The sequence below is a fragment of the Eriocheir sinensis genome, chromosome 33, assembly GCF_024679095.1.
Source record: "Eriocheir sinensis breed Jianghai 21 chromosome 33, ASM2467909v1, whole genome shotgun sequence".
NCBI lineage: Eukaryota > Metazoa > Arthropoda > Malacostraca > Decapoda > Varunidae > Eriocheir > Eriocheir sinensis.
Window position 1 is genome coordinate 3637171 of NC_066541.1, and position 22840 is coordinate 3660010.

The window sequence follows — 22840 nt, forward strand, 5'->3', positions numbered from 1 at the left end:
CTCTCGTGCTGGAAGTGGAGTGTGACCACCCATTTATTTTTTATAGGGTAGTTGATTTTTTTTTCATGATTTTTTGATCAGTTTAAACACTACAGGTGCTACAGCAATTATATAAAAGAGGTTAATTTGGTCGATTTATATTCAGATAAATATTATGCTTGTGAGAAGAGAAACAAGCCATAATTCCAATTCTTAAGATATTTCTTGAGATATTTCTTATAGTTCTCTTTCATTTTTCTTTACCTATAAACCTACTGTACGTACTGAGAGGGTACTTTTGTGCTTATACAATTGTCTTGTAATTGATATTTTCTTGGTTATCACTTATCAGCCAATCAAACTCGAGCTATATTAAAATTATGCAGATTAATGCGAGTGTCCGGACCATCCCATCCACAGACACCGCACCTTGCCACAGACTCTCAACACTTATCGTTTCCTCTCATATGTCAGCTATTTACTACCTTTAAATGAATTTAATTAAATAATTGGATAATCCAATAAGGTCATATAGCGTTAAGATTGTTTCGTTTTTAAGATAATAACAAATATTTTGTATAAATTCCACGACACTTGACAGAGTTGTATTCCAACGTTGTCATTCTAAACATCCAGAGCCCAGGTCACTTCTCTCAAGGTCATGGAAGGGTCAGCAGGTGGGCCCATGTGGGTGGCCCGCTTCCGCCTCTGCCTCTCCCCTCCCTCCCTCTCCCTGCCTCTCCACGTCGTTGGCTGCACAGCCGCGAGAAAAAAACTAATTTACAATGTTGATTGATTGATAGTTTATTGTTGCAGGTAAACAACAAGGGAGAAGGGAGGAACATGCCATCCCAACCCCCAGGCAGGACAGAGTGTGATTATACAACTATTAATACATGTGTAGGGAGCACCATGAAATTAAAAAGACACAATGGCAGGAAGGAAAGCACAACAAGGGAGGGGGCGGCACCTCCCCCTGGACAATAAGACAATAAAATGTGGGGACGGAGAACATTGCCCAAGCACTAGATGGGAATGAATACAGAGATAGAGTAATACTAGTCCTTAAAGTAAAATACTGCAGAGATCACAGCCTTGTATAGCACGGCAGTAGTTCAGGCTGCCACACACGGCATCACCACCTTGGTGCAAACTGAGGGTGTTCTTTGAGGATAGCAGGGAGGACATCATGGTTCAGGAGCCAACAAATTGTCTGGGGCAGGTCAAGGCAGTCCCGTGGCTTAAACTGAGCAATGAGAGGGCATTCCATGACATAGTGATGCAGTGTGTGGCCCCTCGGCCTGGCACAGAGCGTGCAGCAGACACCAGGGGAGTTACTAACCTCCCAGTAGTACCTATAGCCTAGCCTAAGGCGCATTGCTACCACATCCTGAGGGGCACTGTGTCGCCCATAGGGGTAAACACAGCGCTGGGAGACACTAACATAGTGGAGGCTGCTGGCGCTGCCATTGTCACAGCAGTGTCTGAGTTGGGTAGCAATGCTATCATGTGAATAATGCCTAAGTCTATTCTTAACATAGCTAAGCGTATAGTCAGTGCCAGGGTCCACTGTGTCATCCTGAAGGGCTCGTCGAGCAAGGCAGTCTGCCTTCTCATTGAGCTGGATGCCCACATGAGAGGGCACCCAGGTGAAGTGGACCGTGGCACCTGCGGCCTCAAGGGCACGGACGGCAGTCAGGCACTTAGCTACAAGATCACAGTCGGCAGGGGAGGAGGACACAAGTTCATGCAATGCAGCCTGGCTATCAACAAACAAGTAGACATTTTCGTGCAAAGCTGCTACAGTGTGGAGAGCCTCAAGGATGGCATACAGCTCAGCCCGGGTCGAGGACAGGTACCCCGGCAGCCGCCTGGTAACCTCAATGTCAGTGTACTGGGTGGGGGAAGCGTAATCCCGGATAAACACGCCACAGCCCGACCTGCTGCCATCTACGGAGCCATCACAGTACACATGGACAGCCCGAACACGGGGGTACTTGGACAGTTTGACCATGAAGTGATCCTGGAGGACATGGGGAAGCCAATCACGTTTAGGGAAAGGTAGTTGTTCAACGTCTACACTGACACGATAGGGAGGCCAGGCAGGTTGGGCCGGGGAGTAAACTAGGCCTAAGCACGCTTCTAACACACCGTCTCTGCTAACATGAGATAAATTTTCCCAAGGTAGGAGGTAACAGGAGCCCTGGAGTCACGGTGCAGAGTTACCAGTGCCTGGTGAAGGGCACTGCACCAGCACAAGCAGGCGGCTGACGGTGCGACAAGTAATTTCCCAGATTCTGTCCACAACACGAGGCAGATTCAGTTCTGCCCTCATGACCTCAAGTTTTGCAGTTCTGGGGCACCCCAGAATGAGGCGCATGGCCTCATTTTGAATAAGTTCCAAGGGGTGAAGCTGTGCCGCACTAAACTGTACCAAAACAGGGGCAGCATAATCAATGAGGGACCTGACGACAGAAAGGTAAAACATCCTGAGGACAGGGATGCCGACTCCAAGGCCCCTGTTAGCCAAAACCTTAAGAGGAGCTAACCTAGGAAGGCAGATGTTCTGAACATGAGTGACGCTCTGCACAGATTTCTGGAAGCTGACAGGGGCGCCTAAGTACTTGTATGTAGGAACTCTAGCTAAAGGAGTGCCATTAATGCTGGGCAGATGAGAAACTCTCCTCCCACTGGCTTGAAATTTCGTCTTAGTTTCATTGATGACAAGGCCTATTTGTTCACACAGCGCTGACAGCTGCTCCAAAGCTAAACTGAGAAGAGCAGGACTGCTGCATTGCACAAGGATGTCATCTGCATAGATAATAACCTGAGTATTGCCCGGAAAGGGCCACCGAGCAATTTTGTCCATTAAAATGTTGAAAAGCATGGGGCTGAGGACACCCCCTTGCGGTGTGCCCAGCTCAAACACTTCCTCCGTGGAGGCAAATGTAAACAAATACTTTTTAGACGAAAAAACAACAGAGGATTTCTCATACCACTCACAAGAGTAACTGCAAGAACAGCAAGAGCCACTAATGTTAGTGAAAGAACTATTGAAAGAGTCTGCGCCAAACTGGATCATGAGTGCATGACGAACAGGTCACCAAGACAGCCTGTATTCTCGTTCCCGAAGAAGAGAGAGAGAGAGAGAGAGGAGGAGGAAATGAAGGGAGGGTAATGGTGGTTCACTTATAACACCTTGACTCTAATCCCACAATTGGAGACAAGAGATGTGGCAGCGTGGTACGGGAGGAGAGACCCCCGCAGAAACCCCCCAATCCGCCAGTTCCTCGTGGATTCACTATAGCGATAGTTTGGACGATTAGAAACTTAACTGGGTTTCATCCTACTGCTGAAAACTGGAAATAGCTACGGTTGTGATATTGACAGACTAATTAAAAACCCAAATGATAAAGGAACATATTGAGATCAACAAAATTACACTATACTTCAACTTTTTTTTCTAAAAATATTTTTCTAAAAAGTGGCCGAATGATCACCGCTCTCCCCTACTCAGCGACAGAGGTCGTGCAACCACTGGATACACTCAGCTGATTATGACACTTCGGGAAGAGCGAGGGGGCTCCCGTGGTCCCGTGGTCGAGTCTCCGCCTTGCGCTTCGGCGGGGTGCTAGAGCGTAGGCTCGAGACCTGCCCGGTGCCATGGGAGTGGAAAGGTGGGCTCTTTTCAGCCCCGTTGTTGGGCCTCCTCCTCTCTTCCAGCTGTCTGGGTGGTTGCGCGGCATGCACCGCCTTCCTCCCTTTTGGTATATCCCCGACGAAATACCCCCCCTCAAAAAAAAAGAGCGATATAAATTATATTCAGATATTGTGCATTCTAGAAATGGGTAGGCTAAATAGCTAGTATATATATTGAGGGAATCGAAGTCAGCCCCCAAGGTTCATGGTGGAAGTTAGATTTCCCGGATCAAATTCCTTTCCATGTGTTCATCTGGTAACACATGTTTTTATATCAATTATTAGCCTACTCGTTATTAATGTTGTCGCTGACCCAGCACCGCGCGGCGCCATATTCTAAACTTTCAAAGTCTAACTAATAATTTGATAGCTTTTAATTGTTCGATCAATGATGAGGAGCACAAACCTTGACCCACCCACAAAGGCAGTAAGGAAGTAATATAATAATAATAGTATATCTGTCGTCCCGTGACGTAAAGCACGTACGTACCGCTGCAGCCTGCTGTGATGTCGGGCCCTTTAACCTTATTTGGTCTGTTAGTCCAGTTATTTTTCTAGTATTTAACGTTTTCATTAATAAAGAGGGTATACATGATATCCATTATATAGTCGTTGAGACTATCACAACTGTTGTACTAGTGGGAATTAAGTGTTCATTGGTGGAAGGATAAACGTACGTACTATAAGAAAAATAATGCGAATGATAAGGCAGATATTTACATTGGAAACCATTCTTTAAATAAGTTGTATTTAAACAAACGAAATAAAATTTATTAATTCATCATAATTATGCATAAAATGTCAGAAAGGGTACTATAAATTAATGGCAGGCAGCCTGTGGTGGGCGCCGCCAGGTGGCTCTGCGGCACACAAACAAAGACTGTCAACAGGGGAAGGCCAGCCGACTTTCCCCCTTTTCTGTCATTATTTTAGCCTCTGCTGCCGTGCTGGGCCCTGGAGAATACTAGAATATGGACGGTCATGTTAACATTGACCGAGATGACAAGCTGGGGATAGTGGAAGACGCTGGGAGCAAGGGGCGGAAGAGGAAAAGAAGATCGCAGAGTCAGGAGGATGCGGGGGCACAGGTGGGCTGGCCTTAATGTTGCTGTTTCTTTGGCTGTCACGTGCACTTTTCCTCCCTATTCAGGGCCACACAGAGCTTCCCAGCCCCAGTATGGACGAGGCTTCATAAATAATGGTGGGGTGAGTTGAGCCACCACAGTGTAAAAAGGCGAGGTTTGGCAGGGTCTGGGAATGGCTGGCTGGTGAGTCATGGGATGTTAGCTGCGTGGGTAGACAAGAGAAAGGAAAGTAAGACAATTTCTTAGCTTTTTGAGCTTGCTGGAGCTTCAGTATCCTATGGGTGTGTAGAAAATGCAACTAATGCCTCGCTTGGCTGGGAAGTTCACTGCATTTTTAGAGCAATGTTAATAGGATGAGTGGTTTGGAAATTGCTTACCTTCTTAGGCAAGACCTGCAAGTTTTGAGTTCCTCCCAAGTGGAACACAGCTTGTTGTAGATATGTAACTCAAGTAGGCTTCAGGGCCAACTTCCTGTGTTGACACAGTTTTTCCCTTCATTAACATTAGATTTACACACTGCCTTTCAGCCGTGATTGTCATGAATAGTCTTCTAAAAAAGAATGGTCTAATAGAGGGCATGCTCTTACGTTCTGCCACACATGAAGGGCAAGTGAATGCCTGGGAAGATCTCCTTGGACTTGTATCTTTTCTAGAGGCCAGGAATCTTGTCCAAAACCAAATGTCTTAAATATGAGAAGCCTTCACATCCCATTTTTAATCTGAGAGTGGAATATTGCCAAAGTGGCCTGGGATGCACCAGGTTTGAAGTGTCTGGATGTTATTGACTAAAGGCAATCATACGGCACAAGAATTTAATTTCATTGGTGTATTAAATTTTGTTTTACTCGTCTACCACTGGTGGTGTGCTGTGTCTACTAAGAGGGAGGTGATAGGCAGGTGTGTTACCCATTTGGAGTGGCATATCCAGGCTAATTGTGCATGTGCTAGTTGTATATATTGTATTTTTTAAAACTCCTATTAATATCTGTGTATGGTTTTCACTCAAGTAAACCTTTCTAAGAGACTTGAAAATTAGTCGAAGACAAACAACAACAGAACAGTGCTTTGCTAAGTAGCTATTGAGACAAAAACTTGTTCATCAATCAGTATCATCATCCAGTCATATTTATGGTCTTCTTAATAGTTGACACACAAGTAATGAATTGATGTAATTACTTCCAGTTAATGTATCCAATTATTGAATATAAAGGTACTAGAATCTCAACTACAGTCTTCACACTAACACTGGTCAGCAGAATGATGGCAGCCCCTCAGAAGATCAGGAGGCACCTCGGCCCAATAGCAACCCCCCTGAGGGAGTGGTGCGTCGCCACCCAAGGGCAGCAGAAGGCAACGGGCAGCCAGAACCCACCAGAAGGGACGGACCAACACCAGCCTCTGCCAGACCCAACCCACAGGTGAGGGAAGAGAGACTATGCTCATCCTTTGCATAGGAATGCTCTGCCAAGTTTTTGTATCTTTGCCTTTTATCCATCAATTAGCGTTTCTTTTTCTTTTTTCTTTTAAAGGAAACAGTAAGGGTAAAATAAATAATATTGCTACTCCCATTAAGAAACATTGTTAATGTCCACAAATTTTTCAAATTTTGCTGTATTGTTGGCTGGTTGGGTTAATACCTTCAGTTTTAGGAAGGTGAAAATAATGTTCCTTTCTCCCCCAACAGGACCCCAGAAGACCACAAGTTCTACCAGGGGAGTGGGAGGAGGGTGAGGAGGAGGAGGAGGAACTGAAGTATGGGGCACAGCATGTCATCAAACTATTCATCCCAGTCTCCTTGTGCATGCTGGTGGTGGTAGCAACAGTCTCCTCTGTCACCTTCTACACAGAGAAGGGCACTTACCTGTGAGTGGTCCAGGGAGTAAGCCAGGGAGAAGTTATTGGAAAGGAACTCATCTCTAGAGCTCATTAAAATATTGTGTGGTATTTGTTAAGAGCTTCAGGAAGTTGGCTGAACCTTTCGAAGAGTACAAATCCTTAACTGTTTGAGGAATGTAAGATTAAAACTTGCAGAGGATCGGAATGGATGTAAAGTCTAATAGGAATTATTTTTGAAGGTCTCCTCAGAGTGTATTATTGTATTTCTTTGAGAGAGAGCTTCAGCTTTATAAATGAACCTTTTCCAGAGTACAAATCACTGAATGTTTGAGGAACATTAGATTGAGAAAAACATTCATAGAGGATCAGAATGCATGTCAAATAATGATGTACGGGCTGAATATATTCAAGTCTTACATCAATCAAGGGGGAAACTCATCCATCCCTCCTAACATTCTCCCCTCTCACAGGCTGTACACACCCTTCCACGAGGAATCCCAGAGCTTTGGGGACAAGGTGTATGATGCAGTAAGGAATGCCTTGATCCTCCTGGTAGTGGTCATTGTCCTTACCATCGTCCTCATTATCCTCTACAAGAAACGTTGCTACAAGGTAAGGTATCTAGAATGTTTTCAGTTTGTATATTATTGCATAGAGAACTTTTTTTTTTTTTTTTTACAACAAAGGAGGCAGCTCAAGGGGACACAAAAAAAGAAAACAATAATAAAAAAAATCCCGCTACTCACTGCTCCTAAGAAAGAAACAAAAGAGGTGGCCGAAAGCAAGATCAAATACGGGAGGAGAGATGTCCTGATACCCTCCTTATGAAAGAATTCAAGTCGTAGGCAGGAGGAAATGCAGATGAAGGAAGACTGTTCCAGAGTTTACCAGCGTGAGGGATGAAAGAGTGAAGATGCTGGTTAACTCTTGCATAAGGGGTTTGGACAGTATAGGGATGAGCATGAGTAGAAAGTCGAGTGCAGTGGGGCCGCGGGAGGGGGGGAGGCATGCAGTTAGCAAGTTCAGAAGAGCAGTCAGCGTGGAAAAATCGATAGAAGATAGAAAGAGAGGCAACATTGCGGCGGAATTTAGGAGGTAGAAGACTATCAGTATGAGGAGGAGAGTTGATGAGACGAAGAGCCTTAGCCTCCACTCTGTCCAGAAGAGCTGTGTGAGTGGAGCCCCCCACACATGAGATGCATACTCCATACAAGGGTGGACAAGGCCCCTGTATTTGGACAGCAACTGTGCAGGGGAGAAGAACTGGCAGAGACGGTACAGAACGCCCAGCCTCGAGGAAGCTGATTTAGTAAGAGATGAGATATGAAGTTTCCAGTTAAGATTTTGAGTTAAGGATAGACCGAGGATGTTTAGTATTGAGGAAGGTGATAGCTGGGTGTTGTCAAAGAATAGGGGATAGTTGTTTGGAAGATTGTGTCGAGTGGATAGGTGGAGAAACTGTGTTTTTGAGGCGTTGAAAGACACCAGGTTCCTCTTGCCCCAATCGGAAATAATAGTAAGGTCTGAGGCTAAGCGTTCTGCAGCCTCCAGCCTTGAGTTGTTAAGTTCCTGTAGGGTGGGTCTTCTATTAAAAGAAGTTGAGTAATGCAGAGTGGAATCATCGGCGTAGGAATGGATAGGACAGTTCGTTTTGGAAAGAAGATCATCAATGAACAACAGAAAAAGAGTGGGAGATAGGACAGAACCCTGTGGGACACCACTGTTAATAGATTTATGGGAAAAACAGTGACCGTCTACCACGGCAGAAATAGAACGGTCAGAAAGGAAACTGGAGATAAAGGTACAGAGAGAAGGATAGAAACCGTAGGAGGGTAGTTTGGAAAGCAAAGATTTGTGCCAGACCCTATCAAAAGCTTTTGATATGTCCAGCGCAATAGCAAAGGTTTCACCGAAATGGCTAAGAGAGGATGACCAAGAGTCAGTTAAGAAGGCTAGGAGATCACCAGTAGAACGCCCCTTGCGGAACCCATACTGGCGATCAGATAGAAGGTCAGAAGTGGAAAGGTGCTTTTGAATCTTCCGGTTAAGGATTGATTCAAAAGCTTTAAATAGACAAGAAAGTAAAGCTTTAGGACGGTAGTTTGAGGGATTGGAGTGGTCACCCTTCTTAGGCACAGGCTGTATGAAGGCATACTTCCAGCAAGAAGGAAAAAGGTAGATGTTGACAGGCAGAGGTGAAAGAGTTTGACCAGGCAGGGTGACAGCACGGAGGCACAATTTTTGAGGACAATAGGAGGCACTCCATCAGGTCCATAAGCCTTCTGAGGATTGAGGCCAGAGAGGGCATAGAAAACATCATTTTGAAGAATCTTTATAACAGGCATAAAGGAGTCAGAGGGGGGATGAGTAGGAGGAATATGCCCAGAATTGTCCTGAGTGGAGTTTTTAGAAAAAATTTGAGAGAAGAGTTCAGCCTTAGAGATAGATGAGACGGCAGTGTTGCCGTCAGGACTGAGGAGTGGAGGTAAAGATGAAGGAGTGAAGTTGGAGGAGATGTTTTTGGCTAGATGCCAGAAGTCACGGGAAGAGTTAGAGAAAGCAAGGTTTTGGCATTTTCTATTAATGAAAGAATTTTTGGTTAGTCAGAGAATAGATTTGGCACAATTTCGGGCAGAAATGTAAAGTTCATAATTAACTACTTGAGTTTTGAGATTATTTTGGAATGTGATGCAGATGAGGGAGATTTTTTGATTTTCGAGTGATAATAAATATGCAGATTCACTACAAAGGCAAAACTTCATTGAGGATTCTCTTAGCCAATGAAGCTTACTTGGGGCAGGTCAGTGACATGGAATATAGCCTACTGTTGGGTTCTGGAAAGCCTACCCTCTTAACCCGAGAACAGCAGCAGACCCTTTTTAGGGCTTTCACGAGTCGTGGTTGTGGTACGGTGGACCCTAAACAGGGCTCGCCATAAAACGCCGAATTCGAGCTAATTGTAGGCGGTGGTGGCATAGCGCAACCCACCATGAATGCCCTAGGTCAATGTGGTGGGTGAGTGATCTTGAGGTGGGCTATTTTGTCATAGGTGGTGCTGTAAGGTCATGGCGTACTGAATTAGCTATCCATACAGTGATCACTTGTCAAATTCTCTATAGTACACAACAAGCGACTCTCGGCTAGATGCCACGCATCACGAGACTGTTTATTTTGTAACAAACACCACCCAAAAAGAATGGAGTTTGAGTAAAAGTAAATATTTTTAATGGCATTATGGTTATGAGAGGAGTACTCTGATGTACGTTCCATGCTCTTTTCTTAGTCTCAAAATGCAGAGTAATTTTGTCGTTTCTCGGGCACTTCTTGACTTTCCCATAGCTGAAGCCCACAGGTTAAGCATGGGGAACAGGCTTGATAATGAAGATTAAAGTGATAATATTATGATAATGATGATAACTGGAGTTTATAATGAAGGGAGTGTGACTTTGTGTGCCTGAATCTCAATGAAACTTTGTTACAGATCATTCATGGCTGGCTCTTGATGTCCTCACTCCTGCTGCTCTTCATCTTCACCATCCTCTATATGATGTGAGTGGCACTGGAGGCTTGACTGGTTGGTCTGCTTACCTGACTGGATGGTTGGCTGGTTGACTCATTGTATGGATGGATAGCTGACTGACTGAATTACTGGTGTTTGACTGGCTCGTAGCCTGAGGATATGGGTTGGCTGGGAGTAAAGATGTGTGGGTTAATAGTTGACTGTATGGCTGGCTCACTGGTTGATATATTACTATTACCTTGTATTTTTACCATTTATTTGCTTTTTTTGGTAGGCATGATTGATGTTAACATTCCATATAGACATTCTGTGAATGTTTTTGGTTAGTGGTGGTCCTAATAATCTTGTTTTAATCATAGTACAGACTTGTACACTTTCAGGATTATAACATAATCAAGTTCATGTCTACTTTTCAAGCCTATACATTCATTTTAACTTTTTATATTTGTCATTAATTGGGTAAGTATCCATCACAAAGCTCATTTATTAGATAGTACTCTTGTTTTTTGCAGGTAGCATGAGGAAAAAAATACCTCTATTTGGTTTCCCCCAGTTGTCAATGTCCATGTTCAACTGTCTGACCCCTTGCCACATTTTCAGGGAGCTCTTGAGAGGCTACAATTTGGGGATGGACTGGATCACCATGTCCATCTGTGTGTGGAACTTTGGTGTGGTGGGCATGGTGAGCATCCACTGGTATGGCCCCTTGCGGCTCCAGCAGGCATACCTCATCTTCATAGCCTCCCTCATGTCCCTCATGTTCATCAAGTATCTTCCTGATTACACTCTCTGGATGGTCCTGGCTGTCATCTCTATCTGGGGTGAGTTGCTGTGCCTCTCTGCTTCATGGGAAGAATTGTGCTCAAGATCATGTGGCTTTGGTTTAAGATAATTTTGATACACAGATGAATCACATTTTATGAAGAGGTTATGTTCCTGGAAACACACACACACACACACACACACACACACACACACACACACACACACACACACAAAAAAAAAAAAAAAAAAAAAAATTGGGGGTGTGTGAATCCATTATAAGATGTGTTAAATGGAGTTTTGTTCTAGGACCCTAATTTATTTTGCCCCTTCACTCGTATTTACCATACATTTATACAATTTTAGAGGCTTCAAGGTACTTTACCTTACAAAAATAAGTGCATCAGTGACACATCTCATTGTTTCATTCATAACTAGCATCTGAATGTCATCCCTGACTTTGGCCTCATCTTTAAGTTGTGAATATACTTCATTGTTAACACGGACTGCACCATCTACCCAAACTTTATTATAATAGGCAGGCTTAATACTTTTATTGTGCTGCAAAGGAGCTTTGGTAAAAATGGGAATCATACAGGCACAAACCATTAACCATAACTACCAAACATTTGTTTTTGAATGAAAAAATGTGTCCTCAAAATACAGACATTGTAATTACTGTGCATTACAAACTGTTTTCATGTGTGTTTCACCAGAGGTGTAAGGTTCTTGCTGACCCTGTGCATTACTTATAGCTGCTTCCTTACTATATAGAGATGCTGTAGGTCCAAGTGTGTTTGATTTGGATTCTTTTGTCAACTTAGAATTACTCAAAGGCCTTCTTTGCCTTTCCCTTTCCAGACTTGGTGGCTGTGTTGTGTCCTAAGGGCCCATTGAGGATCCTAGTTGAGACAGCCCAGGAGAGGAATGAACCCATCTTCCCAGCTCTCATCTACTCATGTGAGTGGGACAGGTTTTGGCTGCTGTTCTGTGTGCATGTTTATGCAGAAACACACTTAGGCAGGATAGGGTATGTTTATTTACAGAGTGATAATTTATTGGAACTGAATTAATGCTTGGGCTCTCCAGACATGGGGCAATGACTTATGTTATGTAATTGATTACAATTACTTCATATTTTCACGATTACGATTACAATAAAATTAGGTGTAATTGATTATGATTATGATTACATGATGTATTAATCATGATTACAATTGTGATTACAGGAAGGACTGAAAGGTGAACTTGCAAATTTCATACACATGTACCATACTAAATATTTAATTGGTTGAATTGCTACAGATATTTAAAGTACATACTTGCTGTACGAGAAACTTTTAACTAAAACTTTGCTAATGTAATTGAAAAAGTAATCACGATTACGATTACTTGAAAAACTGTAATCCATTACGATTACAGATTACGATTACCCCATGTCTGGGACTCTCAGGCTTCTATAGATAACCATAATATAACTCACCTACCTTAGAAATATGCCATATGTCTCCTTGGTCTAGTGGTCAGCATGCCTGACTACCACTTTGTGGGCCCAGGTTCAAATCCTGGCCCGGGCAGTTGGCGTGCGGCTCACCCAGCTGTTCATCCTCCCTTTTGGGCTGTTTGATAAATGGGTACCTGAGGAAACCTGGGGAAGGTAAACTGGCAATCCCGAATTTTACATTGGCCTGTGTCCCGGGGTAAATGGTTGTTACCTGTATGTCTGTCTGTCTACCACAGACTCAAAAGGCCAATGGATCGGAGATGAGCACCGCACTCATGTGCAGCTATAGCATATTCACCCACCTTTATCTCGCTTTACCTAAGAAAGTTCAGGAAACCTTTACATACTTAGACATCATACCTCATTACTTCCTATAACTTCCTCTTGATCCCCTGAGACCATGCACAAGTACAGCAGCCCAATAGCAGTAACCTGCTGACCTAACCTGATATGCATTTCCCCCAGATATACTTTAAACTGATGCATTTACCGTTTCTACTCCTGTCCTCGGAATCTTGTAAGAGCGATTCTTCATGTAGCTTCTCCATCAGCATTCCAACAAGGAGGGAAAGAATACTAAACTGCTGCCTCTATAGAACATTGCACCAACCACAACCTTGTCTTTCCTCTGCAGCCAATATCATGTACAGCACCCTTGGTATGGCCGACTCGGATGAAACCAGAAATTCTTCAAGGCCTCGGGGAACAGAAAGACAACAGCAACAACAGGCAGAGCAAGAGAACCAGGGGGAGGAGCAGCAAGCAGGAAGGGGACCACAGGATGAAGAGGCAGTGAGAAGAAGGACAGCAGAGAATGGCTATGCTGGGACAGACAGGGATGCAGGGTTCACAGACGACTGGGCCCAGCAACGAGACCAAAGAGTTATGAGGCGTCGGGATCAGGTGAGGATCTTCTAAGCCTTCCTGGAGATCAGTTTGTTTATAGTCTTACTGGTAGGGTAAGTTCGCCAATTAGTACGCTAAAATTGGCGATTTTTTTGGTTTACGAGTTCTCACCAGAAAACCGGGAGGTGTAGGACATTGGGTATAGGGTAACTTTGTAGGGGAATGATTGACCTTTATCCCATTTAAAGGAAATTTAGATACATTCAATACTTTTTGAGAGGGAAGGGTTGAAAGTGAGTGTGTACGAATTATTCCAAAAATCTTATTAGTACGCGCATGCTCCGATTAGTACTCAATGGCTTCTAATTCTAAAACCTTTTGAAATATTACTCTTCCATTCCAGTATGTTATAGACAGGAGTCTCCTGACCATTTTATGTTAAGTGATGTTTGTCTAGAAATGCATGAGTACGGCGCTACATTACGCGTATGTAAAAAAAAAAAAAAAATTAAAGGGCAACCGATTTAAATACCTGGGATTTAAGCAGTGTAATCTCTGCCAGTGATGGATGGTCTCGTGGAGTTGTATGATCAATTATGCATGGTATTAGATGGTTCCAGCTTTATTCTACTAAGCAAAACATGCAGTTTTCATAATAATAATAAAAAAAAATTAAAAAAATCAGGCAAAATACATCCAAAAAATCGTAAATGATAATATCTTTTATCATGTGATTTTCATCTTTATTCTAATTAATCTGTCTGCTGAATTATATTTCCTTTAATTAGTTGTGATAAAGAAATAGATTTGTGGAGAAAAGTGGAGGAGAGGGAAGGGAAGGACACAGACGTAAGTAGGATCATGGAAAATATCCCCCGATTCACTGGCAATACACACAAATCTCAAGGAGTAAAAGGCTGAAAGGCCGTGTGTGTGTGTGTGTGTGTGTTTGTGTGAGGGGGGGGGGGAGAGAGAGAGAGAGAGAGAGAGAGAGAGAGAGAGAGAATATTGACACCTCACTGATATGAAGGGAAGAGAACAGCATTCTCTCTCTCTCTCCAGAAAAAAGAATAGAAAGGCGTCCACTGCCTGTTTTCATCAGTAGTCGAGCTGCCTGATGCTCGATAATGCATCACAAAATGCTGTACATACATATGTGTGTGTGTGTGTGTGAGAGAGAGAGAGAGAGAGAGAGAGAGATAAAATAGTTTACCATAAAATAAACATGCTTGAGGCAATTTCTATGGTGGAGCAACATAGGAACTCAAGGGCAATAATACGGAGTTCCTCTAGGTACAGCCAGAACAGAATACGGGATCACTCAGCAACAACTTAAACAAAATGTAATTGTGACGCCAACATAGGCGTCATTGTATATGCCACTGACTCTTAATGACGCTGACGTCGACGTTACTGTATATTATTGCACTGGCGCTTCATGGTGCCGACGTCGGCGTCACCGTATGGAAAGGGTTAAAGCCTTTACTCCTACTAGCCTAATATGAAACTTTATTACTCATAAAATGGTAGAAATTAATACGTTCACATGAATTATTAATATTATCGTGAATGATACAAGTACGACGCAGTACGCAATGCATCCTGTGTACGTGCGTATAACATGTGAGTACACGCGTACAAGTAGGAATGCACTGCGCAGTACGAAGTGTGTACGCGTGCAAAAAAAAACCATGACTTGTGTACTAATTGCTTGTGTGGTACCCTAAATTATGAGAATTGTCACCATGAAACTGGTCATAGGAAATGCACCTTTATCATTCAGGGAATAAGGGCGAGACTGAAATATTGTTGCCGTGTTGTTTACAGCCTTCTAAACAGTGTTTGAAAAATTGCATACTGATCGGAAAGGGGGGGGGTTCTTGTCCAATTCGTACGCACCTCCCGCCTCCTTTCCAGGGTATATTGGATTCCAGTAATTCTGGGTGTAGGCACTAGTTCAGTCCATCATCCATCTACGTGAAACAAGAAAACATGTAATAAATCACATTAAAGCACTTAAAATGAGGTTCCCCAAAGTCACTACCCTTAGGTTTTGGCTAAGAATTTACGAGTTTTTTGGATTTTTTGGGGATACATTTTTTTTGCCCTTGTTAATAGACATTGCTTTATGCATGCTTGTGGGATTATAGCCAGATATAGTTAAGGTAAATTTTGAGACACACCCCATCCTTCTAACTTACTGCATTTCACGTAGGCATTTTTTTTCGCAATTTCGCGTACTGATTGGAGAACCGCGTATGAATTGGCAAACTCACCCTAGATGATACTGGTAATAACGTGAATAAAAAATAAATGAATAAATAAATAAGTAAGCATTCACTGCCATCACAAGCTTTTTGGACAATTTAAGAATGTGTAGGAGTAGAGAATGGTATAGACAGACCAAAGAAGACTTACGGTTAATTAGTGCAGATAGGTCTATGGATCCTGGGTCCGAATAGAGAGGCTGTCAAAGGCTGGGTGTAATGAGGGTTTACAGTCATCTTCTATTCTCAGAGAACACGGCCGATAAATTCAAACATGCACAGATGATTTTATATTGAATAAACATTTATGCTGATCACTTCCTTACTTACTGTTCCATTATTTCATTATTATGGAGTTCTGTCTCCTTAGCTTTTTGTCTATAATATTGAATGATCTGCCATTTACCTCAGATGGCTAACCACATGCAGCAGAACCCAGCCAATGTTGACAACCCTCAACATCACGCCCGCGACCTCACAGCTGAAGACGAGGAAGAGGAAAGTGAGTCATTCGTTCTCTTTCCCTTTGTTTCTATCCAGATTATGAGTGTATTTTTGGTACAATAGTCTGCTGTAATAGTGAAGCTGTTTGACTTTTCTAATGAGTTTTACTGGCTCTGTGTGTCCCAATGGTACACTTGATGTCTTCACCTGTGTGTGGCTCTCCTCTGCAGGGGGAGTCAAGCTGGGTCTTGGGGATTTCATCTTCTACTCCGTGCTAGTGGGGAAAGTCTCTGCGTATGGTAACTGGAACACCACCATTGCCTGCTTCATTGCCATCCTCATTGTGAGTGCACAGAGAAAATATATTCTTCTGCTCCCTAACTTTGTATGTTTGTTATAGAAAATGATTGTTTTAAGGTTCATCAAGCAGTGATTAGTGTGTCTTTTAGTTTCTATCTGGATAGTGGAAGAATAACCCCTTTGTCAGTAGTCATCAAAATATGGTTGGTCATTGAGAATTCTAAAAAAAAAGAGCATGTTTATTGTTTTGCTGGATTATTATTTTTCACCTGAAGCTTTCTACTTTTAGTATGCAATAAAATCTGTTTTGGTGAAAAGCAGACATTTGACACAGTAGATAAATGGTGTATTGTATAACTTGAGTGCTTAGTGGGATTCAGATGTCTGTATAACTTACACTGGCTGTTAATTTCAGGGCCTGTGTCTCACCTTGATTATGCTGGCAATCTTCAAGAAGGCCCTGCCAGCCCTCCCCATCTCCATCACCTTTGGCCTTATCTTCTACTTCTCGACGCATCTCCTGGTTGTCCCCTTTACTGAACGTCTGGCCAGTGAACAGTTTTATATATAGTACATGCCACACCCTTAATACAGTTCTATGTAGGTACCTAGTCTCTAACAGCTTGGTCTGTGCATGACTTGCTGCTGCTGATGTCTGCTGGAGTGAATGGTGTGTGCATCTGTTAGGTGTGTGTGTGTGTGTGTGTGTGTGTGTGTTTGTTTTTGTGCACATTCCCAGTGTTGGCTCAAGAGAGTTTTATTTCTTTGGAAAGTTGTGTATTTGTGCTTGATGAAATAATTCACTGTTGGTCTACAGAAACTTGGTGAAGGAGCAATTCATATTGGACTTGTAAAATTAGTTTGACTGACAGACAGACAGACAGATGCATGACAGTTATAAAGCTGATTTTCACAACTTTTGGTTGTGACTGATTTACTGAAACTGCAAACATTACAGACATCTTTAATAGATGGTGTAAAGCTTGTAATATTTGCACGTTCTTGTTACTCACAGCTAATGACTGGCTTACTTAAAGGTGCACATAGACTGTAAACCCTCTGTGTAAGGCCACGATGCGGGTTGTGTAGTTACCACGCGAGGTTGTATGGATGGTGTAGAATTATTCATATATTTGTTAGGTACCAGCCAAGGGTTGCCAAAGTGAGTCATCAGATATCAAACCAAGCTTATTTTGTATCTATTGCTGAAGGCTTTTTTGAATTATGGGAAGAGAACTGTTCACTTGTACCATAGATGTGTGTTGAATATTTAATTTATAGTTTAAGATATTACCGTTACCTTGACATGCTCATGAAGCATTAACTATTTTCACAATGATTTAGATTCCATGTCCATTGGTTATCATGTACATGTATTACAATAATGGTTCTGGATTTATACATGACATTGTTGAAATAAAGCAGATATGAAAGTACTTAATATGCTGAGTGTGTCAGTGAATGTGAAGTAAATGAAGAATGAATTTGTTGGATATGGAATTGAATGAAATTTTTTAGATTACTGATGGTAGAGAGGGCATTTTGCATGCAGGAAAAAAGTGTGTGTGTGTGTGTGTGTGTGTGTGTGTGTGTGTGTGTGTGTGTGTGTGTGTGTGTGTGTGTGTGTGTGTGTGTGTGTGTTCTTACCTACTCATTTTTTCTTTGTATTTTTTGTAATTGGTTAAAGCTTGCAGTATTCCAAATCACTTTTCTCATACAATAAATTGAAATTTGTTTATACATTTGACACAAGATTTTATTTGGTAAAGCATTCCATTTATCAACTGCCAACTTTGGAGAATGATTTAAATGCCTTGCATGAAAACTGAATTGCCTTGTATCTTTGTCTCCTCTCTTTCTGTTGTCTCTTACTCTGCCCTCTTGATGTTAGCTTCCTAAAGTTTCTTTAATAAGGGGTTAATTTATTTTTTTGTAAATCTTTCTTTCTCCTATCCTAAGCTTACCCTAATCTTTGATAATTCTTAATCCATTTAAGCTTCCAGTCTCAGCAAGTTTCTTCTAGGTCTGTCTATCCATAAGACCAGTAGAGTCATTTCCACTTGATTCATCATGACAAGCCATCTCACATGCAGTGTTGTTTACCCAGCTGCCTTCATCAGCACCTTTTGGATGCCACGTGAATACCACACTTACAAACTATGGTGGGGCTTTATACTATGTTTTTGTTAATAGATATATACATTGGAAAGCTTTGCTTGACCAATGCTGCTGAATACTTAAGGGTATTGGGGAACATGGGAGATGTGTTAATGGCTCAAGTGGTGTATTTGTCAGAGGAGGGCGCGGTACTGAAAAATCAGTAGTGTGGTTGCGATAGTGCGGTACTTTTTCCGGAGTAGTGCAATTGTGGTAGTGCGGTCCCATTTTTTTCTTTCCCAGTGCGGTACGTGGTGTGCAGTACTGCGGTAGCAATAGTCAAAATAAAAAATACTTCACTGCCTATCCTGGCTATCCAAACAAAGGAAACATGCTTAAAATAGTACAATGAAAAATCGACCGGCACCACGGACGGGTCTGGGGTTAAAATGGCCGGCACCGTGCGGGTTAAAGAAGACTCGCTGTGTAGTAGTTTAGTCTGTCTATTTAGTATTTAATTTTTAACAATAACTGAAAAGTCAGAATGATTGAATCACTGATTCTGATGACTGATACCGATTGACTCATTGAGTCCGATTTATTGTAAAAAAACAAAACAAAAAACATTTCTGTGAGCATGCCACGCTGCAAATGTCGTCTTTGATAGTTTTTAAAGTACCGCAGGATTTTTTAGTGCGGTCCACGGTAGTGTGGTATTTTCAGAAATTTTGCGGTAGTGCAGTACTTTTTTTGTGATGCGGTACTACCGCACTAAGTACCGCACTTGCCCACCTCTGGTATTTGTATAATGAAGATGTGTTTGTTTTCACTGTATGCATCTCATGTGTTGGGGGGCTCCACTCACACAGCTCTTCTGGACAGAGTGGAGGCTAAGGCTCTTCGTCTCATCAGCTCTCCTCCTCATACTGATAGTCTTCTACCTCTTAAATTCCGCCGCAGTGTTGCCTCTCTTTCTATCTTCTATCGATATTTCCACGCTGACTGCTCTTCTGAACTTGCTAACTGCATGCCTCCCCCCCTCCCGCTGCACTCGACTTTCTACTCATGCTCATCCCTATACTGTCCAAACCCCTTATGCAAGAGTTAACCAGCATCTTCACTCTTTCATCCCTCACGCTGGTAAACTCTGGAACAATCTTCCTTCATCTGTATTTCCTCCTGCCTACGACTTGAACTCTTTCAAGAGGAGGGTATCAGGACACCTCTCCTCCCGTATTTGATCTTACTTTCGGCCACCTCTTTTGTTTCTTTTTTAGGAGCAGCGAGTAGCGGGCTTTTTTTTATTATTGTTTTCTTTTTTTGTGTGCCCTTGAGCTGCCTCCTTTGTTGTAAAAAAAAAAAAAAAAGTTTATACATACCCTTGTTATTACTGTTTTCTTTATTAATTATGACATTAGTTGTAGTTTCTCTTATAAAAGTAGGAGTAAATGTTCAGTTGGCCTACTTTATACACGACCTGAGTGGGAAGAAGCTTTAAATGATCTTACTTGATACATATTTGCTTCTTTGTTCTATTATTTACATTTGAAAATTAAAAGTAAAATGATTTTGGAGTCAAGGGAAACTGAACATCAGTATTAGTAGTGCTGGTAGTAGTAGTAGTAGTAATTATCATTTTAATGGCAGCACCACTTATAGAAATAGTAACAGCAGAAGTCTCCGTACTGACTGACTTCATTCTTGCTGCTGGTGGGAGTTTGTGGTAGTGCAGTGAATACAAATGAAAGCTGCACCTCCTATGGGTTACCCTGCACCCACACTCACAGCCTTAACCTGTTTGAGCTCCTTCACGCACTTGTGTATGCCCATCAGGTGACCTCAAGGCCTCCTGCTTCTCATGTTGTTTTTGTTATCTTTTTTTTTTCTTGTCACTTGTTTCTTCCCAGTGTTTCATTTTTGCCATTGCTAATGCTGTTGGTGTTAGTGTTGTTATTCTTCTTTCTCTTTCTATTGCTACTGCTGTTATGAATCCTCTTGCTCCTCCTCCTCCTCCTCCTCCTCCTGCTGGTGTTGTTGTTGCAATCAATTTCTTTATTCATTGTCATTTTATTTCTGTTTATATTCTGACTCCTGTTGCTGATGATTCCTGTGTGTGTGTGTGTGTGTGCTTCAGAGTATGGCTGCAGGTGGAGATATGTATGTGCTTTATGTTTTGCCTTCACAAAGTTTGTACCATGTCTGTACGCAAGATAAGCTTTAAAAATGTAAACAAATATCCAAAAGGCCAATTTACATGTTTTCCTTTGTATCTCATACCCTCTATAGTCAACCAATGTCATTAAGTACCATATGGAATATTACCAATGGGTAGATTGGTCACAGTTATAAATCATAGTCACTATCTGATTAGATCTATAATGTGGTCTTGTTACCAAGTATTTTATCATGAAATTCTCATCAACCATTAACCCTTTCTGTTCGTGACGCAGACGTCGGCGTCACAGTATGGAAAGGGTCAAGAGGAAATGGAAGAGGATTAATCCTCTTCTAAACCTTTCAATCCTCCTCTAAATTCCTCTTAATCCTCTTCCATTTCCTCTTAACAGGTTTAGAAGAGGATTAAGAGGTTTAGAAGAGGACTAGCGGTGACGCCGTCGGACACCCGTCGGACGCTGACGACGGCGTCGCCGGAGTGAAGGGGTTAAGAGCTATAGGTATGAACTCAGATAAACAAGAATCTAAATTTAGCGACAAGTTGAAAAATAACGATGAATACGCACAGAATATAATATTGAGTATCAGGTAATTATCTCTAATAATTTCATATTTTTTACATTAGCCTTACTGTTACCATGTCATCACATGTACGTATTGGTAATAAAAGAAAAGAAAAATATTTCAGTGATTTGACTAGTGAGTGATGGGCAGTAACTATCAAGCATGTAACAGTGTTGAAGTGAAGACTGTTGCCACAAGCTATAGCACTGCCTTCAATCAGCCATCCAAGTGCTGGCTGCCTCAGCCATCAACAATACTTGTTCTAACTCTCACTACTTCATCATAATACACGAACACTATACCAATACTTCTTGCTAACTAATACATACAGGAATGTGTACAAATCCAACTTAAAACATATATATCTAATAAAGCAATGTATCGGGAAAAGTTCATTACACTAATGTCGACTAGCATCACTTGCGCTAATGTCACTGAAAATTGAAGTCAACTAGTTGGCAACTACTTGCCTTAGTGTATGCTTATTATGATGGTTTGTTAGAAGTTGCAATAATGCAAGAAATTCTTTAGTTTAAAAAAAATTGTTTATGGAGATTATGATTAATCTCTGCTACAGTATGTACCATAATAATGGCATGACATAGTGAAATATGTTAAGAATTGGTCATGTCATATCAAATATACACCCTTAGCCTCTATGCAGTGATAGCCTGTTTGCTGTTGCCGTTACTGCACAGCATGTACTGGCATGGACAGGTGTTTGTCCTGGTGACAGTAAAGGTGAGCCACTGTGCTTCTCTTTTCACATGTTGAAAAATATGATTTACTGGCAGCACTGTTGATCATGGGTGGGGCATGAGCCTGTGGATGAAGGACACAATGGCAATACTCCATCACTGAATGGCTGCCTCCCAGGTTGTTTCTCAGAATGTTACACGAGTGTGTCATACTTTCAATAAACTACAAAGGTTATTTTCATGTGTTGCTTTTTATATAGATCTTTTTCATATCAAGTAGCCATTACTTATGAAGTTCTGTGTACCCAGTTTTGCACTGAGTCATTGTTTGAGCTTAAACTCAGCATTTTGTCTCATACAGAAGGCTACTTAATTCAGCCGCGCCTTGAGGTCCCCATCCCTGAACCTTATTATATCATGTCCATGCTTTGCCATTTTTACTTGAGAGCTCCAAGATTACCATTGTTATTTTGTCCTTGCTGCCTGCACTGAGAGGGAAGGAGAGGCACTGTTAATTTTTCATATAGTATAGCTCAACATTCCAACCTGTGTAATACTTTTGTATCAAGGAGAGTGACAGTCGAATGTGTGATTTCATAATACAATATTGTGTAGAACCTGATTTAATGTGTGAAGTTTAATAATAATAGTAATAATAATCATTTTAATAAACATGAAAAAATAGCAATTTCTACTGCATTATTACATTCTACGGGTGAAGAGAAAATTATGTTGATGACAAGTTCGTTGGAAGAAGGCAAGAAGCGTGGTGTGTATTGAATGCAAATGCTCATCCATCTTGTGCTACGTAGCCTATTACATAATCTTGCTCATCTTTAACCATATCAGTTGAATATTCTAAGGGGGGAAAAACTTCATTGTATGATACATTTATTTATAAAAGAGAATTTCATACAGCTGTCATTCAGATTATACATCCAGTATTCAAATGTACATACACTTTCATTACACCTAATAATTATTCATTAAGAGGATGAATGAAATTATAATTATAGGTTATTGTGATAAAATATTTAACATCTATTTCATGCATTACACACACG

General features: G+C 41.7%; 1 protein-coding gene across 3 annotated transcripts; it reads left to right on the forward strand.

Annotated features, from left to right (window-relative positions):
* The first annotated feature begins 4521 nt into the window (after positions 1-4521).
* LOC127006574 (presenilin-2-like) lies at positions 4522-22730 on the forward strand. 3 transcript variants are annotated; one of them, XM_050876577.1, is made up of 12 exons: positions 4522-4766; positions 6017-6181; positions 6448-6626; positions 7070-7211; positions 10081-10148; positions 10720-10940; positions 11743-11841; positions 13020-13288; positions 15910-16000; positions 16173-16285; positions 16658-16842; positions 20907-22730. In XM_050876577.1, exons 1-11 carry the CDS (start codon positions 4650-4652, stop codon positions 16811-16813), a joined length of 1620 nt encoding a protein of 539 aa, XP_050732534.1. In that variant the 5' UTR covers positions 4522-4649; the 3' UTR covers positions 16814-16842; positions 20907-22730. The 3 variants fall into 3 exon arrangements, with proteins under 3 accessions (XP_050732534.1, XP_050732533.1, XP_050732535.1); XM_050876576.1 differs by having other exon boundaries at positions 16658-22730; XM_050876578.1 differs by having other exon boundaries at positions 6020-6181; positions 16658-22730.
* The last annotated feature ends 110 nt before the right edge of the window (positions 22731-22840 follow it).